The sequence below is a fragment of the Scyliorhinus canicula genome, chromosome 10 (genome assembly GCF_902713615.1).
Source record: "Scyliorhinus canicula chromosome 10, sScyCan1.1, whole genome shotgun sequence".
Lineage (NCBI taxonomy): Eukaryota > Metazoa > Chordata > Chondrichthyes > Carcharhiniformes > Scyliorhinidae > Scyliorhinus > Scyliorhinus canicula.
Window position 1 is genome coordinate 91073043 of NC_052155.1, and position 23529 is coordinate 91096571.

The window sequence follows — 23529 nt, forward strand, 5'->3', positions numbered from 1 at the left end:
AAAAAAAGTAATTTTCAATAAATATAAATCTGGGGCGCGATTCTCCCAAAGGGAGACAAAGTGGCGACGCCGGAGTGAAACCCGGAGTGTTTTACTCCGGCGTCGGAGGCCGTTCCTCGCCCCCTAGTCTCCCCCCCCTCCCCCAAGGTGGCTAGGAGCGGCAGCGTGTCAATCACGGACGCCGGGCCTTGACGCTTGCGTCAAAGCGGCACGGCCTGAATGACGCGGCCGGCGGCGCCTAAATGACGTCGCCCGCACATGCGCAGGTTGGCCGGCGCCAACCCGAGCATGCACGGTTGCCGTCTTCCCCTCCGCTGCCCCGCAAGACATGGCGCGGCTTGATCTTGCGGGGCGGCGGAGGGAAAAGAGTGCGTCTTTCAGAGACACCGGCCCGACGATCGGTGGGCACCGATCGTGGGCCAGACCCCTCCCGAGCACGCCCCTAGTGCTCGATCCTCCCTCCGCCCCCCACAGGCCCCACACTCAGCGGTCGTGCGATGTTCACGCCAGCAGCGACAAGGTGTGGTTGGCGCTGGCGTGAACCGGTCGGGTTCGGCAGGCCACTCGGCCCATCCGGGCCGGAGAATCGGCGGTCGCCGTTAGAGACGGCGACTGGCGATTCTCCGAGCGGCCTGTCACAAAACGCGACATGCCGTTTTGGGGGGGGGTGGGAGAATCCCGTGGGGTGCCAGGGCGGCATGGCGTGATTCGCCCGGCCCTCCCGCGATTCTCCCACCCGCCGTGGGGTTGGACAATCGCGCCCCTGGTTAGCCACAGATCACTCTCATTAAGCGCTCACTCTGCTGATAAATCCATTCAGCTGTGTTACTAAAACAGCACCATTTTTCCTTAAATGCATGAAGAAAAATAATGGAAAAAATAATAATTAGATTGCATTATGCGGTCCAATTGCACTAGTTCATAGGGGACCCTAACTTGAATGATAACCTAACCAGTAAATTTTCAAGCCCACTTTGGATGCAATTTCCTGATTGTGCTTATCACTTCAAAAAACAATTTCGAAGCTAGCTTTGAAAACGAAAATGTGTATGCTTATTGTTAGTTCAACTCCATCAAATCAGTTGGGAAATGCAGTAAGAATACGTACAGATTTTCCAAATTCCCGAGATTTGGAGAAAGTTCCATTAGATTGGACAATAATGAATGTAACTCCTTTATTCAAAAATGGAGGGAGACAGAAAGCCAATTATCTTCATACGTGTCATTAGGAAAATGTTAGTTGCTATTTTGAGAGATTCTGGGTGGGATTCTCCGCCTCGCCAGCCGGCCAATGGGGTTTCCCATTGTGGACAGCCCCACGCCGTCGGAAATACCCGGGCTGCCGGCGCAGCAGAGAATCCCAACAGCGGAGAATCCAGCCCAATTTAGCAGGGCACCTAGAAAAATTCAAGATAATCAGGCAGAGTCAACATGGTTTTGAGAGGGGGAAATCATGCTTAACCAGTTTATTGGAGTTTTTTTGAAGAAGTAACATGTGGTATGGATAAAGGGGAACCAGTGGATATACTGTACTGTAGTTAGATTTCCAGAAGGCATTTGCTAAAATGCCACACATTGGCTGTGATAAAGCCAGGGGAGTCCAACGAGCTTCTTAAAAGTCCTTTATTTCAGCAATAGCATCATACCGGCATAGGGCACAGTTACCTTTCACTGGGTCCTCATTCCCTCTTTTAGCTGGCTCTACAGCTGCCGGTCTTTTATGCTAGTGCTGGGTTAACTCAGTCCAATTAAGCATGGGAAACAATCATCCCCAGCTAGATTAGTCCTGTGCAGGTTACTAGAGGTTATTACATTGGCATAGAAAGACAAAGAGATGAAAAACTCAAAATGTTAGCTGCCTTTTCTCTCCACAGATGCTGTCAGACCTGCTGAAATTGTCCAGTGATTTCTGTTTTTGTTTCCGATTCCAGCATCCGCAATAATTTGCTTTTATATTGGCACAGAAAGAAGATTGGCTAGTTAACAGGGAACAGATAGTAGGCATAAATGGGACACTTTCTGGTTGGCAAGATCTAACGTGTCGTGTGTCAATGATCAGTGCTGGAATCCCGACTTCTTGCAATATACAAAAATGACTTGGATGTAGAGACCGAAGGTGTAGTTGCTAAATTTGTTGATGATACAAAGCTAATAGGAAAGCAAGTTGTGAAGAGGACATAAGGAGACAACAAAGTGATATAGGTAAGTTAAGTGGGTGGGCATAAAAATCTGGAAAATGGGGTATACTCTACTAAAATGTGAAATAGTCCATTTTGGCAGGAAGAATAAAAAAGCATATTATCTAAATGGTGAGAGACTGAAGAGCTTTAAGATGCAGAGGGATCTGAGTGTCCTGGAGCATGAATTGCAAAAGGTTAGTATGCATGTACACCACGCATTAGGAAAGGTAATTGAGCATTATCATTTATTGTGAGGGGAATTGATTACAAAAGTAGAGAAGTTTTGCTGTGGCTATATAGGGCACTGGTGAAACCAAACCTGAAGTACTGTGTACAGTATTGGTCTCTTTAATTAAAGAGGGGTGTAAGTATATTGGAAGCAGTTCAGAGAAGGTTTGCCAAACTACTAGCTGGAACAAATGGGTTGTCTTATGAGAAAAGGTTACACAGGCGGCACGGTAGCACAGTGCTTAGCACTGTTGCTTCACAGCAGCAGGGACCCAGGTTCGATTCCCAGCTTGGGTCACTGTCTGTGCGGAGTCTGCACGTTCTCCCCGTGTCTGTGTAGATTTCCTCTGGGTGCTCCGGTTTCCTCCCACAAGTCCCAAAAGACGCGCTTGTTAGGTAAATTGGACATTCGGAATTCTCCCTCAGTGTATCCGAACAGACACCGGAGTGTGGCGACTAGGGGATTTTCACAATAACTTCATTGCAGTGTTAATGTAAGCCTACTTGTGGCACTAATAAAGATTATTATTATTATTACAGGATAGACTTATATCTGCTGAAGTTTAGAAGAGTAAGAGGCGACTTGATTGGAACACAAAAGCTAAGGGGTCTTGACAAGGTTGATGATGGGAGGATGTTTCCTCTTGTGGGAGAATCTAGAACTAGGGAGTCACAGTTTAAAAATAAGGGTTTAAAACAGACATGAGGAGACATATTTTCTCTCAAGGATAGTGTGTCTTTGCAACTCTCTTCCTCAAAAAGTGGTGGAAGCAGAGTCTTTGAACATTTTTAAGGCAGGGCTAGTCAGTTTCTTGAAAAGGAAATGGGTGAAAAGTTTATCGGGGGTAGGCAGGAATGTGGAGTTCAGGTTGCAATCAGATCAGCCATGATCTTATTGAAAGACAGAGCAGGCTCGAGGGGCTGAGTGGCTGGCTCCTGTTTCTAATTCATTTGTACGTATGCATGTCCATATGTAAATGAAGAGAAAGCCATCAAGCTGTAATGACTCAGAACAGGAATTTCTATTTTCTAATGTATTCTAAATGGTCATGGCAGCTGTCTTTTTTATTTAGGTTTAATACCTCAACTACAATTCAATCTGCCAATATCCACAGAAGGTAGATTGTGCAGCTTTAACAAGAAGTGAATAGGTACAGCGGTGAATCTTAAGAACTCCATGAAATAAACAATGACATTGACTGGTCAAAATTTTCACAAATTTCTGTAATTATTAAAGAGATTGTTCAGTTGAAAAAATAGAAACCAGCCTGTCTGAATGAGCCAAGCATTTAAAGACCATTTTGCACTACTGATACCCCAGTAGAGGTGCTGTTCAAGTGTGCTGTTCAGATAACACATTATGAGGCAAGGACTTTTATTAACATTTTTTGTGGCATTGGTAAACCTAGAATATGCCTGGAATGCAAGCAATCAGTGGCACAGGTGTTTTTCCACAACATTCCCCTGTGCTATGGACAACAGGTGGTTAATAGGCACCAATGCTCAATGACCCCAATCCAGTATACCCATTATGTCATGGACAACAAATATCACCTTATCAGCCTTATGTTCTAAAGATGTAATTGAAGGTCTGTTGCATTTTCTTCCATTCTTCAAACACTAACTCACCAATCATTCAAGAAGAAGTGACAAAACTATATTGTGAGTTCTACATTCAAAGATTACACCAGTATATGCCCATTGCTGAAGAGCTATTACGATTACATCTTGCTTAGTCATCTAATGCATTCCAAACAATGTTTCAGATGGCATCATATCCTGTTTGATGATACATACAGATTATATACATATCCACTTAAAGGCTGCGATTTCCGCTGAAAAAGACAAAGTGCAGGAATGGGCATAAATATCGGCATTCAACCCATGGGCCTCAATGATGGATTGTCATGCTGTATCTTGCGTTTTAGATGCCATTGATTATTCATCCATTGGGATCACACTGTATTGCTGGCGGGAAGCTTCTGATTCAGTGGGCCATGACCTTAGACCTCCTCAACTCTGGGTGCCATATTTAAAGGACTATCCTGCACAGTGTTCGCACTCTCTCAGATTATTAAAGCTCCACATAACAAATGGGATCCAAAAGGAGGAAGCTTTCATCGCCCAAATTTAGTGACACCTCACCGGAGCCCCTATTGGATGCAGTGAAGGCCTGCCATGAAGTCATCTACCATGCTATGGGTAGGGGTTCCAGCAAGGTCACCAATCTAGCTTGGGAGGTAGCTGCAGCGGCGGTCAGTGCCCACAACCTACAAAAGACGTCAACCACCCAGAGCCGGCAGAGGATTAATGATCTCTTGTATCCACCAGGGTAAGGCAACCATCTGATAACTCTCATCTCACAAGCCCATCGCACATACCCAAGAATCTCACTCGCCGCCACATCAAGGGATGTCACCACTCACTCCCACAGCAGAAAGCACTTTACTGCTTTTGATGTGGTCAAGAGCTGTCAATCATTGCTGGATGTTTATAAATATTGTGGTTAGTTTCACAGCAGACTACATGAGATCCAAAATAAAATTAAGGGGTGGGATTCTCCGAACCCCCGTCGGGCTGGAGAATCGGCGGGGGGGTGGCGTGAATCCGGCTACGGCGTCAGCTGCCGAATTCTCTGGCGCTGTTTTTTTGGCGGGGACGGCAATCGCGCCGCGCAGCTCAGAGGCCTCTTGGCACCGCGCCTCCACCCCCGCCCCCCATCCCCGGCGATTCTCCGCTCCGCGATGGGCCGAGTGGCCGCCCGTTTTCAGCCTGTCCCACCGTTGTAAATTACACAAGGTCCTTACCTGCGGGACCTGGCTTTGCGGGCGTTCTGCGGAGTTCTCAGAGGGGCACGTGGGGATCTGGCCCCAGGGGTAGCCCCCACGGTGGCCTGGCCCACAATCAGGGCCCACCGATCTGTGGGTGGGCCTGTGCTGTAGGGACATTATTTCCCTCCGCGCTGGCCGTTGTGAAGCTCTGCGATGGCCGGCACGGAGAAGAAACCCCCTGCGCATGTGCCAGAACACGTTGCCGCTCCCGTGCATGCGACAAATTGCGTCGGCCGTCAGAGGCCCTTCGGTGCCAGTTGGTGTGGCGCCAACCCCTCCAGTGCCGGCCTTGCCGCCAAAGGTGCGGAGGATTCCACACATTCCGGGCGGCCCGACGCCAGAGTGGTTCATGCCACTCCTCGGCACCAGTACAGCGCCCCCCCGCCGGATACCGGAGAATCCCGGCCAAGATGTTCCAGGCAGTTGGCTGTCTTGAAGCTGCCAATCACAGTAATTTATCATTGATGAAAATGAAAGGCTTGCATGTCAAAGGTACGAAGGGGATTAAACCTTGGAGATGTGGTTTTCGCTTTCTCGGAATTTACAGCTGCTGCTTTCTTTCTCTGCCTGAGGCCTCAGATGTAGGGCACATGCGAGCTTTAATGCTATGATTTTTTCACTGTTATTATCTGACCTGCTTTCTGGCTTCCAGGCAGGGATCTCTGTTATGGGGCCGGGTGGTCTCTGCAATGCGGGGGTTTCTGGTGGGGGTCTCTGTTATGGGGAGTCTCTGATAAGGGGCTCTGTTATGGAGGTCTCTGGTGGGGGACTCTGGTATGGGAGGTCTTTAATGGGGGGGTTCTCTGGTGTGGGGCTCTATTATGGGAGGGTCTCTTGTTGGGTCACTGTTATGGGGTCGGAGGTGGAGGTCAGGTCTCCCTCATACTATGGCATGGGCGCTGACCAGCACATCCCATGGTGAGGGGGGTACAGAATTACATTGCGGGGATGAGTGGGTTGGGGGGCCAGTCATCAGACCTTGCTATCAGGCCGCCTCGCTCAAATTTCCGCGAGGGAATCCCTTGCAAACCCCGCCATGCATTTGCATGGCAATGAATAGTGAATCGTCTCTGGACGCTGCTCCGGACGCTGCAAGCGCAAATCAGAGGCGATTCATCAATGGTGGGAAAACTTAGGCTGGGATTCTCCGATCCCGTGCCGGGTCGGAGAATCGCCGGGGGGCGTGAGAATTGCGCCACGCCCCTGTGATGCCGGCCCGCCGAATTTCCAACGCCGATTCTCTGGTGCCCGCGGGATCCCCGCTGCACCGGTCGGAGGTGCTTGAAAGCAGCCACCCCGTCCCGGCAATTCTCCGCGCCTCGACGGGCCAAGTGCCCGCCGAGTTTGGCCGAGTCCCGCCGGCGTGGGATACTTATGGTCCCACCCAACGTGACCTTGGCATTTTAGTGGAATGGGCTGTCCTGGTGGGGGGGTGAGTGGATCCGACTCCGGGGGGGCCTTCTACGGTGGCCTGGCCTGCGACTGGGGCCCACCAATCGGCGGGTGGGCTAATTCCATGGGGGGGCCTATGTTTTTCAGCGCGGGGACCCTATAGGGCTCCACCATATTGCCCGGGGCTGGCGCGGAGACGGGACCCAAGCGCATGTGCAGACTCGCACTGGAGCAGCGGACACCACTCTGGCGCCGTACTAGCCCCCAGGAAGGGGTGAATACCAGAGCCTGGAGGCCCATTGACGCCAAAGTGGCTCACGCAGCTTTTGACGCCAACATCAGAATTTGGCCGCGGGATCGGAGAATCCCGGCCATAATCTCCCGAACGAAGAATCCAGCTCCAGATGTTATGGCACTTTATCAAAAACTCGGGGGGGGGGGCGCGGTTTGTGCCATAACTCAGGCAAGGCCTGATAGAAACAGCAAGCCCGGCTGTAGATCTTTAAAGGGTGCCTAATCTGCGAAAAAAAATAAACTCCCTCCCAAGACCTCCCATGGCCATACCGGAATTTGCTCACGCTGCCACAGGGGCCCAAAAAATCATACCCATGACCTCGAACTATGCTCATCCTTCAAAGCAACATGACAATCTGAGCGAGCATGCTGTGCAACAATGCAGTGTCATCTGGAAGCTCATGGCTGAAATTAGGAGAAGCAGTGCTGGTGTTCATGCTGGTCCCTGATGGAACAGACTTGTCCAGGAGGGTTCTCAATGCATCTCGTCATCCTCCTCCTGGAATCCTCTGGCAATTATGACCTGACGAGCATGCATGACTCATCTGGCCAATGCAATGGCATTTTTGCCTGCTTCATCAGCTTCCAGGACCTCATCGCCACCATCCCCCCTTTGATGTCCTCCTCATCAGAGGAGACATGCAGCTCCTCCTCATATGCAGGGTTTTGGCACGTGCAGCAAGCCACAATGATGCATTAAACCCTCTTGGAAGTGGACTGGAGTGCTCAGCCAGACCTGTCTAAGTATCAGAACCATATTGTCAGGTTCCCAATGGTGTATTCCATCATAGTCCGGGTTGTGGCATGGACCTTCTCTCAGCAGGAGTCTGAGACCGCCGTATAGTCGTCATCAGCCATGCCCTTTGCGGGTAAACCTTGTCCCTGAGGAGCAAACCCTGCATCCTATGTGGTGCCTGGAAGATGCCAGCGATTTGAGATCTAATAAGCATGGGTCATCAGCTCTTCCAGCATATCTGGCGTAAACCTGCATGATACATTGTTGCACAGCAGTTGAACATTGAGTGGCAGTCTTTGCAGTTTATGTACTGGACTGAATGTTGCCGCGTGAATGCAATTGATGGCATCCTGCACCTATGTGAATCCTGAAATCTCGGAAATCCCAATGTTGCTGATCCTGACTTGCCTGACCTACGGCAACATCGACAAATTGTGAGCCTTTGCAATGATGGTGTCTGTCACCCCCCCTGGATGCACTTGGAGCTGGAATACCCCACAAAGGTCCCCAGCAGAGCCCTGGAAGGGACCACTGCCACAGATGTTGAGGGCAGCATTTACTTTCACTGTGGCTGGAAGTGACTGTCCTTCAAGTCACTGTGGCACCAAATCCAGCAGAAGGTGGCATGTGAATGATCACATCCCTTGACATGTGCTGGTTTTATTGACACTGTTTCTCACTCATCTGCAGGAAGAACATGCAACATCTATACACCCTGCGTCTGCATCCCGAGGTCTTGAGGCTTCTGCCCCTCCCTGTAGCAAAGCAGGACCTTCCATCACCTTTTTCTCTGAATGCAGGCAGCAATAAAACCAGGCTCCATCTTCCGGGTGATGTCCTCACTGTAGTGTCTGCGTGGGTTTCTTCCGGCGGCTCCGGTTTCCTCCTACAGTCTAAAGATGTGCAGGTTAGGTGGATTGGCAATGATCAATTGTCCCTTAGTGTCCAAAAGATTAGGTTGGGTGGGGTTACTAGGTTAAGGGAATAGGAAGGGGGCCTGATCCTAAGTAGGGTACCCTTTCAGAGGATCTGTGAAGACCCGATGGGCCGAATGGTTTCCTTCTGCACTGCAGTGATTCTATCAGCATTTATCCCAAAGGTTCATGGTTTGTCATGGAATTGACTGTGATTGTGGCCTCAAGGGCTCTTCATGCATGTCAGAGAGTCATGACACCTGAAATGATGTCCAGTGCAGGGTACACATGAACTTTCACCACTACCCCACCTCCTAAACCTAACCCAACAGGACCGACTACAGACAGTTTCGGCCAGTGACTAGACGTTCTGCTTTCTGCATGAGCTGGCACCATTCCAACCTGTACTCCAAGATGGCGCAGTTTGGATTTCATGGCTACATTTCCAAGGGGGTCCTCAAGCTTGTCCACTTGCCTAATAGTTTAGTGGTTTGATAAGGCTCTGGTGAATTTGAAGGTTGTGCATGAGGGGTTAAAACTAGGGGAAAATCAGTGCCAGTTTGAGGGATCAGTGGTGCTTGAATGGACATAACTGCTTCACTTGCCCAACTCCCCATGTGTCAACTGAGTTGCTGCTAACCTCTCTCAGATGCGGCAGTGTTCTCATTTTGGAAGTCACATTTCAGTTGGGTGTTCGTTTAGTGCCCAACTCCCAGTCATGTGTTTCCATGCAACGTTCCCTGCTCATCGATCCCAGTGGAGCCTTTACCCCACAGCCCCTTCCCTTCACTCAGTCCTGGCTTGCCCCTGCAGCACAGTCAAATCCACCCCTGTCTTAACTCTGGTCTGGTCGCTGTGGGATTTAAACTCAACATGGAGGGATGATTCTGGTGAGCAGGCATCATAATGAGATGTCCCAATGATGTTCTTGATGTTTGGCAGCAGGATCCCAGCCAACCATGATGGGGGAAGCGCACAAAATTGCTTCCTCTTTTTACGTCATTGGAAATCATGTTTAGCGCGTTTTAACTCTCATGCCCACCCCACTTGGGAGCAGAAATTCGCCCAAAGATATATTACAAGAAGGTCTATCACAGTTATTTATGCTTTACTACATGACTTGCTCCTATTATTACAGGGTATATTTTCCAACAGCAAGGAGCAGCTACGTATGCTTGATATGAGCAGTATTATGTTCCCCTGTGTGCTATTTATAGTCAGGTATTAACCCATTCAAAACAAAAGGGCTATTACCTGCCCAGGAATAGCACATGAAGGAATCAAGTGAAAGTGCCGTAAAGTACCTCTTCCTTTTCTGAGGCAGATGTGTATGTCTGTTTCACAGTTAGTTTTTTCCTGAAACAAGTTGCCAGCAGATGTAACTTAAGGGGCGCCACTCTGCATCAAGCATGGATGGCCAAGAGACATTCCCACACATACCACCTGACAGACATACTGGAAGAATTTACATTAATTACCAACCTGTTTGACCATATTATAAACACACCTTCCATGGCTATCAAGTTCTAAAGTGAACTCAAAAGCAGAGCTTCTGCACCACAAAACATCCAACATGAAATTCCACTAAAAGAAAATTACATGAATTGCTCAAGTGAAGTCAAACTGCAAGTTGCTGTTTGTTTAGCCATATTGATATCATTAAGTGCTAAACTGTAATTGTAAATTGTAAGTACGGCATAATGTCTAAAATGGTGATCATGTTAGTCAGTAAACATGCGCTCACCTTGAATTATTTTGCTCCAAACTATCCAATCCGGTATCAAAACATTTGTTGTATTTCTTCAGATATCTAGTTTAGTTTAACTTGAAAATATCCCCTTTCACTATCTTTCCAGCATTTGTTTTTTTTAAATTTAGAGTACCCAATTAATTTTTTCCAATTAAGGGGCAATTGAGCATGTTCAATCCACCTACCTTGCACATCTTTGGGTTGTGGGGCGAAACCCACGCAAACACGGGGAGAATGTGCAAACTCCACACGGACAGTGACCCAGAGCCGGGATCGAACCTGGGACCTCAGCGCCGTGAGACTGCAGTGCTAACCCACTGAGCCACCATGCTGCCCTTTCCAGCATTTTAAAGGAATTTCAACAGTCATAACAAGCGTTGTACAATAGAAACTCTATATTGTATAAGTAAGCACTACTGTGCAGTATGTACAAAAGGGAAGCCAAGCGCCATTGTATGGAATGAAAATTGACATTGAAGGACAGAGAGGAGATACAATAGGAAAGCAAGCATAGTAAGTCTTCCTCCTCTTTATTTTAAAGGCTGTGAAGATATTTTCCATTACCTTTACCAGAGGACTTGTCTTCCTCCTCTATGTCCAATGGCTTTTCAGTGTTCCTTTGTTTTCTCATGCTGGTCTTGTGATTTTTAACTGCTCTCGCCACCACAATGCTCTGTTCCACAGCCTCATAGATGCCTAAAGGGTATCCAAATTATAATTAATGTTTTTTTTTCTTAAGCTATAAACGTTGGCGAAGTTTATTGATGTTCATCTACAATTTGAGGTACTTCCTTCACCCAAAGCGATCAAGAATAGCCGTGTATCTTAAAACTATAAATAATGGGAAAGGTCAGGAGCAATAATTTCATATAAAGAGTAGTGGATGTGGCTCAATGTTCCTCATCATTCTGAACAACCTAAACTGAAGGTATGGTAATAGCATTCACTCCGTGGCACTGAAAAGAATGAAAATGTTACACATTCTGAATTTTTGACACTTTCAAAACTATGATCATGCGATGTCGCACCATTTTTTCAAATTAACAGGAATTTTGGATTCACATAACCATACATGAATATTATTGAATTCTTGTAAACAGCAGGTAACAATTTCTTTGAACAACAGCTGAGCAATAATTCTCTAGTACTAAGAAAATTCGAAGAGTTACAGTTTGCTCAATTATTAACTCACAATCGGGGCTAAACAGTAACTGGAAGAAACAAGCAGCATGCATCCTGGTATCTGTGTACACATTTAAGATGCTCAGCTCCCCAATGGCATGGCCATAGGTTATCAGTCCTAATTTAGTTTGAGTCGTATGCCAGCGTAAACAGACAAGTAGAGGAGTTGCATCAGCAAAAGTCAAATATCTCTTTTTATTCATCATTCTGAATAGTACTGAACAGAGTGGTGTCAAGGGGCTAAAGATCACCTTTAAATAAAGATAAAATAGGGCATGGTGGAAGTGACTGCTGATGTGGAAACAAACATTTTCATTGGCTGCCATATCAGGATGTGCTTTCAACCCTCGGCCTTTCCATCTGCCAATTGTTGTTGCACACTCAGCCTTAGCCCACTTTCCCGCCTGTTTATTATTACATAATAGGTTTGTGGTTATTCAGATATTTGTCCTCTTATTTTACTGGACAATGATCTGAGAGTTCTACCACTGCCAAAGAAGCTAGTTTAAGTTGCTTGAGGAGATCACATATAAGTGTTTTAGAGGTGTCAGCAGTGCCACTCAGGCTGGTTGCAAAAAAGTTTGATCGTGCAAACTTTGCTGCTAAAATTGAAATTTTCAATCGAGAGATTTGTAGATTAAGTTATTAAGGATAAAGATCAAACATGAGTAAAATGAGTTGAAGCACAGATCAACAATGATCTAGGGCGGATTCTCCGGTGCCCCAGCAGTGTATTTCGCAATGGCACGCCATTTGCTTGATTCTCTCTTCCCACCACTTGTCAATGGGATTTCCCATTGAAGCCACTCCATGCTGCTGGGAAACCCATGGGCGGGGTTGCACTTTCAGCAGTAAAAAGGAATCCCAATGGCCGGAGATGAAGATGTAAATGAAGATTTGATCAAGCTCATTAAAGCTGTAACCCCATTGCACAAAAAGATTGTTTTCATTTGTTCCTACTTAGAATTAGGTTCTATGTCATTGCACCACATTGTTTGCATACAAACATTCCTAAGATCATAACAGCTAACATCAATATCAACATCAACCCCGAAATACAAGTAAAAAATTAAGTCAGACATTTCCTTGCAACTTCTTCCAGTCCACCAGTGGAACTTCACCCGCACCCACTGAATTTGTTGTACTACACTTGAAACAACAATACAGCAACAAAGAAGACATAGCTCGATGGAGATTCCTGTCTCATTAAGCCAATGTTAGAGTAGATACAACTATTGACTGTCAACTAGTTGAATGGAAAATGATGGCCCCATGATTCTGTAAACATATGTGGGACAAAAATATGCTCACCCAGGACCTCTACAGTAGACCCAGTCAAAGTTTGTGGAATCTTAGTGGAACCAAAGTATATGACATACTTGCTTGCTAAAGAGTGGCCAATCTGAACTTGCAGGTTGTTCATTGGGTGGTTACACCTCTTCGTGGGCATGCCTCAACTCACCCAATTCTAGGATGCTTGGGAAGTAGGAACTCCCAACATCCCAACTGGCTACCTCACCCCTTTCTGTTGATTGACTTGTATAAGAACATAAGATCTAGGAGCAGGAGTAGGCCATCTGGCCCCTCGAGCCTGCTCTGCCATTCAATGAGATCATGGCTGATCTTTTGTGGACTCAGCTCCACTTTCCGGCCCGAAATGGGACAGGTGAAGACTGTATTTCCACACACCTGAGCCGGAATTTTCGCTTCAGTTCCATTCGGGGGTGAATGGTGAAGAGAGTGCAAAATCTTGCTAGAGGTCCAAATTGCTTTTACATTGGCTCAAAATTTCAGAGTTAAATGTTGTCAATTTCCAGCTGAGCACTTCACAATTACTCAAGCTGAAGGGTGATGGGGGGATGTGATTGGAATGCAATTACTTCTCTTTAAAGTGGTTGATGTTTGTAAATATTGTGGTCAGAGCACTTCAGACTTACTGAACCATGAAGGAAGATGAATGAAACAAGGCTGACAGCTGTGTGCAGAATCACAGCCCACCAAGGGAAATGAATGAATGGTTTGCAGCTTAAGGATCTGAACGGCTTAAGCAGTTTTAAAAAAAAATTCAGAGTACCCAACAATCTTTTTCCAATTAAGGGAGTATTTAATGTGACCAATCTATTTAACCAGCACATTTTTGGGTTGTGGGGGTGAAACCCACCCAGACAAACGGAGAATGTGCAAACCCCATACAAAGTGACCCAGGGCTGGGATCAAACCTGGGTCCTCAGTGCCAGAGGCAACAGTGCGAACCACTGTGCCACCCTCTGAAGGGTTTAAACCTAGGTCACTGCTTTCTCTTTTAGGAATTGACAGGTGGTGTATGCCCAGGTGAGTGTTGCAACAATGATTTTTTTCACTGTCTTTGTCTGGATTTCTCTTTTCTGGGGCTCTATGGGGGTGTCCCTCTATAGGGGGTCTCTGGAGGGATCTCCTTATTTATGAGGTCTCTGTAGGGGCCCCCATATTTAGGGGGTCTCTGGGGGGTGGCAGTCAGGTCATCCCCGTACTTGGCGTGGGGGGTGGGGGGGGGAGACCCAGAAAATCCGGGGTGGGGACTGATCTGTGATGTGGGGAGAGGTGTGTGGGGGGCAGATTTATGATGTGGGGTGGCCAGCACGTGACCTCACTATCAGACCGCCTGCTCAAAATGTTGGCCTGATAGCATGATTCCCTTGGAAATCCCTCGTAAGCCTCACCATGCATAAATTTGCATGCCGAAGGATAGGGAATTGCTTCCTGATCAGTTGCAAATACGCTCTGGCGGGAGAACACAATCTCCCAAACAGAGAATCTCGCCCCTCGTTGCAACTTACTATCCCACCTATTTCAGTGTCATCTGCAGATTTGGCTGTAGTACTCTCTGTCCCTACAACCCAGTCATTAATATATTTTGTAAATAGTTCGGGCCTGAGAATCGAACCCTGTGGCCCCCCACTAGTGACATCTTGCCACCCAGAAAAAGACCCAATTAACCTTTCTTTCAGTTAGCCAGTCTTCTATCCAAGCTAATAAATTACCCCTAATCCCATGTAATCTTACTTTGTGCATTCAGACACAAACCCTTTAAGTATCTTCGATTATCAAATTTCCCTACTCTTGTCTGATTGCTTGGTGCAATATTACTTTAACACGTTCTGGCCCTTACTTTTATTTTCTGGTAACAACCTCATCACTAACCTGCATTGCCACCTTCTCCTTTAACTTTAATTTTCTAATTTTCTAATCATGCTGGCCCCAGGATGATTCAGATGAAGACTATCCCATCGGAACCATCCCTCTCTCCCCTGTACTGCTGCCAATGCCACATGAATTTGAATCCATTTCTCCCGCACCAGCCATTGAGCCATGCATTTAGCTATTTAATCTTATTGAACCTGTGCCAGTAATCCAGAGATTATTACCTTTTTGGTTCTGCTTTTTAATTTAGCCGCTAGCTGCTCATATTCCTTCAGTAGAACCTCTTTCCTTGTTCCACCTATATCAATGGTACCTACATGGACCACAACTGGATCTTTACCCTCCCAATCCAAGTTTCTCTGCAGCTCAGAAGAGATATCCCGACCCCAAGCACCAGGTAGGCATAACTACCTTCGGGACTCACAGTCCTGGTCACAGAAAAGTGCCTATGCCCCTAACTATACTATCCACAATTGCGACTATATTTATTTTCTCTCCCCCGCGCCCCACGTGAATGGCTCCATGTATCACGGTGCTGTTGTCAGTTTGCTCATCCTCCCCACCTCACTCCCATCCACACAGGGAGCAAGAATTTCAAACCAGTTGTACAAGGGCAACAGCTGAGGCTCCTGCAACCTTACCTCCTAGATCCCTTTATCTATGTCACTCATAGTCACACCTTCCTGACCACTGGCCAAATTCAAGATAGTTAACCTTAGGGGTGTAACTGCCTCTTGAAACACCAGGTCCAGGTATATCTCCCTCTCCCTGATGTGTCACAGCGTCCGAAGCTCAGACACCAGCTCATCAACTCTGAGCCAAAATTCCTTAAGCAACAAGCACTTGCTACAAATGTGTTCACTAGAAACCACATTGGGGTCCACTAGCTCCCACATTATGCAGGTACAACACATCACCTGTCCTTGCATCTCTATTTTATTTAATTAATTTTTAATTGCTTTTTTAAAAAATGTCCAGTTGATTTTTAGTCTTTCTAATCTTTATTTCTCTTTTTACCTTTAATCTGAAAGCAACTTAAAATAGGTCATGCAAATTAGTTACTTACCAGCCAATGAACTTAGCGTTTTCCTTTGGTGCCACCCCTGAATTGTTTTTCAAACTCAGCACGCTGCCCAGCAGTGTCACTGGCAGGTCCCGCTCTTTTAAATCTCCGCTCTGATTGTCAGCTCCTGCTCAAATCTCCACTCTGACTCTCAGCTCTCGCTCTTTTGAGATCTCTGCGCTGACTCTCAGTTCCCGCTCTTTTTAAATCTCCGTGCCAAATCTCAGCTCCCGCTCTTTTTAAATCTCTGCTCTGACTCAGTTCCCGCAACAGTAAAGGAACAGCAATATACATCCAAGTCAGGATCGTGAGTGACCTGGAGGGGATCTTCCAGGTAGTGGTGTTTCCAGGTATCTGCTGCTCTTGTCCTTCAAGATCGTAGTGGTCGACGGTTTGGAAGGTGCTGTCGAAGGAACCTTGGCAAGTTACCACCGTGCATCTTGCAGATGGTACACATGGCTGCCACTGTTTGTCTAAAGTTTAGGGATTGAATGTTTGTGGAAGGGGGAGCAATCAAGTGGGTTGCTTTGTCCTCGATGATGTAGAGCTTCTTGAGTGTTGTTGGAGCTGCGCCCATCCCGGCACGTGGAGAGTATTCCATTACACTCCTGACTTGTGCTTTGTGGACCATGGACATGCTTTGGGGGTCAGGGGGTGAGCTATTCTCCATAGGATTCCTAGCGTTTAACCTGCCCTGGTAGCCACAGTATTAATATGGCGAGATCAGTTCAGTTTATGATCAATGGTAATCCACAGGATGTTGATTGTGGTAATGCCTTTGAATGTCAGGGGGCGATGGTTAGATCCTCTCTTGCAGGAGATGGTCATTGATTGACATTTTTGTGAGACAAATGTAACTTACCACTTGTCAGTTGAAGCCTGGATATTTTCCAGGTCTTGCTGCATTTGGACATGGACTGCTTCATTATCTGAGGAGTCGCGAATGGTGCTGAACATTATGTAGTCATCTGCAAACATCCCCACTTTTGACCTTATGATAGAAGGGAGGTCATTGATGAAGTAGCTGATTATGGTTGGGTCGAGGACACTACCCTGAGGAACCCCTGCTATGATGTCCTGGAGCTGAGATGATTTACCTCCAACCACCACAACAACTTTCCTTTGTACCAGGTATGACTCCAACCAGTGGAGAGTTTTCCCACAAATTACCTTTGACACCAGTTCAGCTAGGGCTCCTTGATGCCATGCTCGGTCAAATGCTGCCTTGATGTCAAGGGCAGTCACTCTCACCTCACCTCTGGCATTCATTTTTTTTTTCCATGTTTGAACCAAAACTGTAATGAAGTCAGGAGCTGAGTGACCCTGGCGGAACCCAAATTGAGTGCCATGAGCAGGTTATTGCTGAGTAAGTGCTGCTTGATAGCACTGTTGATGATTCCTTCCATCTCTTTGTTGATGGAGAGTAGTTTGATTGGGCGGTAATTGGTTGGGTTGGATTTGTCCTGTTTCTTGTCTACAGTTCGCACCCGGGCAATTTTCCACATTGCCGGGTAGATGCCAGTGTTGTAGCTGTACTGGAACAACTTGGATCGGGTTGCAGTAAGTTCTCGGGCACAAGTCTTCAGTGCTATTGCCGGAATACTGTCAGAACCCATTGCCTTTGCAGTAGCCAGTGCCTTCAGCCATTTCTTCATACCACATGGAGTCAATCATAATGGCTGAAGACTGACATCTGTGATTCTGGGGACCTCTGGAGTAGAGCGAGATGGATCATCCACTCGGCACTTCTGGTTGAGGATTGTTGCGAATGCCTCAGCCTTTTTTTTTGCTGGGCTCCTCCACCATTGAGGGTGGGGATATTTGTGGAACCTCCTCCTCCAGTGAACTGTTTAATTGTCCACCACCAGTCACTGGATATTTCAGGACTGCAGAGCTTAGATCTGATGCGTTTGTTGTGAAATTGCTTCGCTATGTCTATTACTTGCTGTTTGGCACACAAGAAATCCTGTGTTGCAGATTCACCAAGTTAACACCGCATTTTTCGTTATGCCTAGTGTTGCTCCTGGCATGTTCTCCTGTACTCTTCATTGAACCAAGGTTGATCCTCTAGCTTGGTGGTAATGGTAGAGTGGGGGATATGCCGAGCCACAGGTTGCAAATTGTTGTCAAATACTATTCTGCTACTGCTGATGGCCCACAGTGCCTCATGGATGCCCAGTCTTGAGATGCTAGATCTGTTCGAAATCTATCCCATTTAGCACAGTGGTAGTGCCACACAACACAATGGAGGGTATCCTCAATGTGAAGATGGGACTTTATTTCCACAAAGACTGTGCGGTGGTCATTTTTACTGATACTGTCATGGACAGATGCATCTGCAGGAGGCAGGTTGGTGAGGATGAGGACAAGTAGGACATGCCAGCTCGGTCTGTGGTGGTACTACCAAGCCACTCTTGGTGATGCATATTGCATCCAGAGCATATTCTGCACCCTTGCCACCCTCAGTGCTTCCTCCAAGTGGTGTTCAACATGGAGGAGTACTGATTCATCAGCTAATGGTGGTCGGTACAATCAGCAGGAGGTTTCCGTGGCCATATTTAACCTGAAGCCATGTGACTTCAGAGGGCCTAAAGCCGATATTCAGGACTCACAGGGTAACTCAATACAGTATGCCACTGTGCCGCCATGTCCGCTGGGTCTGTCCTGCCGGTGAGACAGGGCATACGCAAGAATGGTTATAAACATTGGGCTGGATTCTCCAATTCTGAGACTAAGTGCTGATGCCGGCGTGGGAACGGGGGCATTTTGCGACCGGAGAAACGGTGCAAAACGGCCACCAATCCCCCATCTGGTAGGGGACTAGCTACCAAAACGAACAGAGATGTGCCAGGTTAATGGCCGCGCATGCGTAGGACGGCTGCCAGCAGCAGCTGCACCGTGCAACATGGCGCCAGCTGCACGCGGACCTGGTCTGCCAAATTGTGCCACCCTTTGGCCAGGCTCACCACCCCCCACCAGTGACCCTAGCCCCTGCCAAAGCACCCCGTGCCTGTGGATCAGCTCTACCCCGTGTTGCGCCGCTGGACTCAGTTCGCATCCGCCACGCCTTGTTCCCGACAAAAAATAGCATGAGACACCCACGCCATTGGAAACTCGACCCGTCGGGGGCGTAGCATCAGGGGAATGGCCTCAGGTCACGTCCTGAGGCCGTCCATACGGCGTACGCCATACTCCTAGAGTACGCCATTTTGGATGGGGCGGAGCATCGTAAAAGCGGTGGCACCCTCCAATTTTGGCGCCAATGTGGATACTCCAGCCGTTCGCCGAATGCGATTTCGGCTTCGGAGACCAGAGAATCCCGGCCATTGTCTCTGAGGTATGATTCTGTGAGTATGACTATGTCAGGCTATTGCTTGACTGGGCTGTGAGACAGCTCTCCCAACTTTGGCACAATCTCCACATGTTAGGAAGGAAGAACTCTGCAGGATCGAAAGTTTGCCATTGTCATTTCCAGTGCCTGGGGCGATGCTGGGTGGTCCGTCCGGTTTCATTCCTTTTTCTGTTTTCATAACGGTTGAATGCAACTGCGTGACTTGCTAGGCCATTTCAGAGGGTATGTAAGAGTCAACAACATTCCTAGGGTCTGGAGCCACATGTCGGCCAGACCAGGTAAGGATGGCAGATTTCCTTCCCTAAAGGACATTAGTGAAAAAGATGGGGTTTTACAACAAACAACATGGTCATCATTAGACTTTTAATTCCAGATACCTTATTGTGTTTAAATTCCACCTCCTGCCATGGTGGGATTCAAACCAGAGTCCCCAGATGATTCCCTTGGATCTCTGGATAACTAGTGTCGCGACATTACCACAATGCCACCATAAGAACATAAGATCTAGGAGCAGGGATAGGCCATCTGGCCCCTCGAACCTGCTGCACCATTCGATAAGATCATGGCGATCTTTTTGTGGACTCAGCTCCACTTAATCACCTACTCACCATAACTCTTAATTTCTTTCCTGTTCAAAAATCTATCTATCTTTGCCTTAAAACCATTCAACGAAGTAGCCTCAACTACCTCACTGGGAAGGGAATTCCACAGATTCATAACCCTTTGGTGAAGAAGTTCCTCCTCAACTCAGTCTTAAGTCTGCCCCCCCCCCCCCCCTTATTTTGAGGCTATGTCCCCGAGTTCTAGTTTCACCCGCCAGTGGAAAAAACCTCCCGGCTTCTATCTTATCTATTCCCTTCATAATTTTAGATGTATCTGTAAGATTCCCCCCCCACCCTCATTGTTCAGAATTCCAAGAGTATTATCCCAGTCTACTTGGTCGCTTCTCATAAGCCAATCCTCTCAACTCCGGATTCAACATAGTGAATCTCCTCTGCATCCCCTCCAGTGCCAGTACGTCCTTTCTCAAGTAAGGAGACCAAAACTGTACACAGTACTCCAGGTGTGGCCTCACCAGCACATTATACAGCTGCAACATAATCTCCCCGTTTTTAAACTCCATCCCTCTCGCAACGAAGAACAAAACTCCATTTGCCTTCTTAATTACTTGCTGCACCTGAAAAACAGTTTTTTGCGATTCATGCACAAGGACACCCAGGTCCCTCTGCACAGCAGCACGCTGCAATTTTTTACCATTTAAATAATAGTCCATTTTGCTGTTATTCCTACCAAAATGGATGACCTCACATTTACCAACATTGAACTCCATCTGCCAGACCTTTGCCCACTCACTTAAACTATCTGTATCCCTCGGCAGACTTTCAGTCTCCTCTGCACATTTTGCTCTCACCACTTATCTTGGTGTCATCTGCGAACTTTGACACATTACACTTGGTCCCCAACTCCAAATCATCCAGGTAAATTGTAAACAATTGCAGTCCCAAGACTGATTTTCGAGGCACATGACTAGCCACTGATCGCCAACCAGAAAAACACCCATTTATCCCCACTCTTTGCTTTCTGTTAGTTAATCAATCCTCTATCCATGCCAATACACACAATACACCGGAATGCCGTATACCTTTATCTTATACAGCAGCCTTTTGTGTGGCACCTTGTTGAATGCCTTCTGGAAATCCAAATACACCACATCCATTGGTTCCCCGTTGTCCACTCTGCTTGGAATGGCCTCAAAGAATTCCAGTAAATTAGTTAAACAAGCAGGGCAGCACGGTAGCAGAAGTGGATAGCTTCCCGTACCAGCCTCCCCGAACAGGCGCCGGAATGTGGCGACTAGGGGCTTTTCACAGTAACTTCATTTGAAGCCTACTTGTCACAATAAGCGATTTTCATTTCATTCACTGTGGCGTCACAGCGCCAGGGTCCCGGGTTCGATTCCCTGCTGGGTCACTGTCTGTGCGGAGTCTGCATGTTCTCCCCGTGTCTGCATGGGTTTCCTCCGGGTGCTCAGGTTTCCTCCCACAGTCCAAAGCCGTGCACGTTAGGTGGATTGACCATGCTAAATTGCCCTTAGTGTCCAAAAAAGGTTAGGAGGGGTTATTAGGTTACGGGGATAGGGTGGAAGTGTGGGCTTAAGTGGATCGGTGCAGACTCGAAGGGCCAAATGCCCTCCTTCTGCACTGTATGTTCTATCTGACACGACCTGCCTTTCATGAACCCATGCTGCATCTGCCCAATGGGACAATTTCAATCCAGATGTCTCGCTATTTTTTCCTTGATGATAGATTCAAGATTCTCCCCACTTAGAAGTGAAGCTAACCGGCCTATAGTTACCAGCCTTTTTTCTACTACCTCCCTGTTCTTTTCAAATCTCTGCTCTGACTCTCACCGGGCTGAAGGGCTCAAATCAATTTTTCTCCAATAAATTGCAGGATTGAAATTCCCAGGAGAGTTGCATGGAAACACTTTCTACCATAGGTATCTGGACACACCTACCATGGACCTACACAGAAGACCTTGCAAAGTTCACAGAGTTAGGGAAGGCCCCTTGATTCACAACTTCTTCCTCCCTCAGGGTGGATAGAAATTAGGATTAATATTCCAGAAAGTTGATCATGGAATGCTGGGACCCCCCAGAAAGGATGCAATGGTGCCCACAAACCCACCTTGTAACATGATCGAAATGTATTTCTTTCCTATTTGGTTGTACTTACTTTTCCCTAATAATTCGATTGGCTGAATAGATGGGCCTATGTGAGGTCAGGGAAACGGAAACTTTGGATGTTGGGTGTCATGACCCCTTCCTTCTCCATTGGCCTGGTAAGAAGCAGACAGAGACTCTACCTCTTCCCCAAAATTCCCAGTATAAGGCTAGAACCATGCATTTCTAGGCTGCAGTCTCACTTTTGTCCTTTTCCACACATTCCCATCAGAGTGACATTAAAAGTGCACAAGAATGCTCATGGAGTTTGATGTTCACTTATTTAATTTTGGTCAAATAATTTTATGGTGAATTTACTGCTTAAGCCGTTGCGAATGTTTTTTCTTTGGCAGTGAGATATTAACCCACAGGCACACTCAACTCTATGGCACCTCCAGACGTGTACCTGCTAACTCAGAATCTACAATGCCAGAAATCTGTTGGTAATACCCTCAGTGTTCTAGTTTTATTCACTGATTCACCATGTGGTCAGCCCAACACTTGGAGGCCATGGAGACAATTAGAAGCGAGTAATTACTTTCTGGCTACGATAATACTGACAAACTGTGAAATCTACCACTTCTTTACCATAAGTTCTTTGTGCAATTTGGCAAAATTATCCATAAGACAGACTGAAACAAATGAGTTTCAAGCTTCTCAGGATTTTTGATGCTGCCTCCATAGTTGTAAATCTGATGACAAAAGACTTGCCTAGAATTTCATGATGTCACAGAATGATGAATGGGGAGAAAGGGTAAAGGATTGGAGGTGTGCAAAGGAAAGCGAAAGGAGCTGGAGGGGCTGAGGGAGGAAATAGAGAAAGAGAAAAGTATGAAAGGATGGGGAGAGATTTAAATCCAGCATGCTTCAATGTTGTTGCACTATAGGAAGTCATGCAAGTCAGCAAACCACATTTCGCAGAATTGAAGAAGTTTCATTTAAAAAAGAAACATTGGGTGGGATTCTCCGGTTCCACAGCTAAGTGTTTCTTGGCGTTGCGCTGTTCCCTGGTGGTGGGATTCTATCTTCCCACTGCTTGTCAATGGGAGTTCCCGTTACAACCACTGCATGTCGCCGTGACGTCCACTGGTGGGGGTGCACTGCTGGCGGGAAAAGTGAATCCCGACAACCGGAATATTCTGGTCATTAATTGTGCCACAGTGCCATAACCAGCAGAAATGGAAGCCAGCAGTGGTCGAGAACACCGTATGAAATGATAAAAACTATTTTTAAAAAGGGATTGTGGATGGTCTGACAAATCACGCTGGAGAGCAACACTGGCTGAAAACAGGCCAGGAAGCTTCAAACAGGTTGACAGGAGTAGCAGGAACCAACGAATGGGCAGTGACAATTGGTACAGGGTCACACAACGTAACAGAGGAGGGAAGCTGTTCTAATGTGCATGAAGGGGTTGGAGGTAAGAGGGGCAGTGAAGTCCTGTGCAGAGCTAGTAGTCAGATAAAACAGGAAATGATGGGCAGAATGGCCTAATCATCGCCCTTTGGCATTCAATCGCATTACCACCGCTGAATCCCCCACAATCAACATCCTGAGAGTTACCATTGATCAGAAACTGAACTGGACTAGCCATACTAATACTGTGGCTACCAGGGCAGGTCAAAGGTTCGGAATCCCATAGTAAGTAACTCACCTCCTGACCACTCAAAGCCTGTCCACCATCAACAAGGCACAAGTCAGGAGTGCA

General features: G+C 47.1%; 1 protein-coding gene across 1 annotated transcript in view; it reads right to left on the bottom strand.

Annotated features, from left to right (window-relative positions):
- The window catches only part of st18 (ST18 C2H2C-type zinc finger transcription factor), a 458310-nt gene that overhangs the window by 423802 nt on the left and 10979 nt on the right, over positions 1 to 23529 (bottom strand). Inside the window, exon 2 of the mRNA XM_038809340.1 lies at positions 10890 to 11021. Within this exon, the coding sequence (XP_038665268.1) occupies positions 10890 to 11021 (132 nt within the window). The remainder of the gene's footprint in view (positions 1 to 10889; positions 11022 to 23529) is intronic.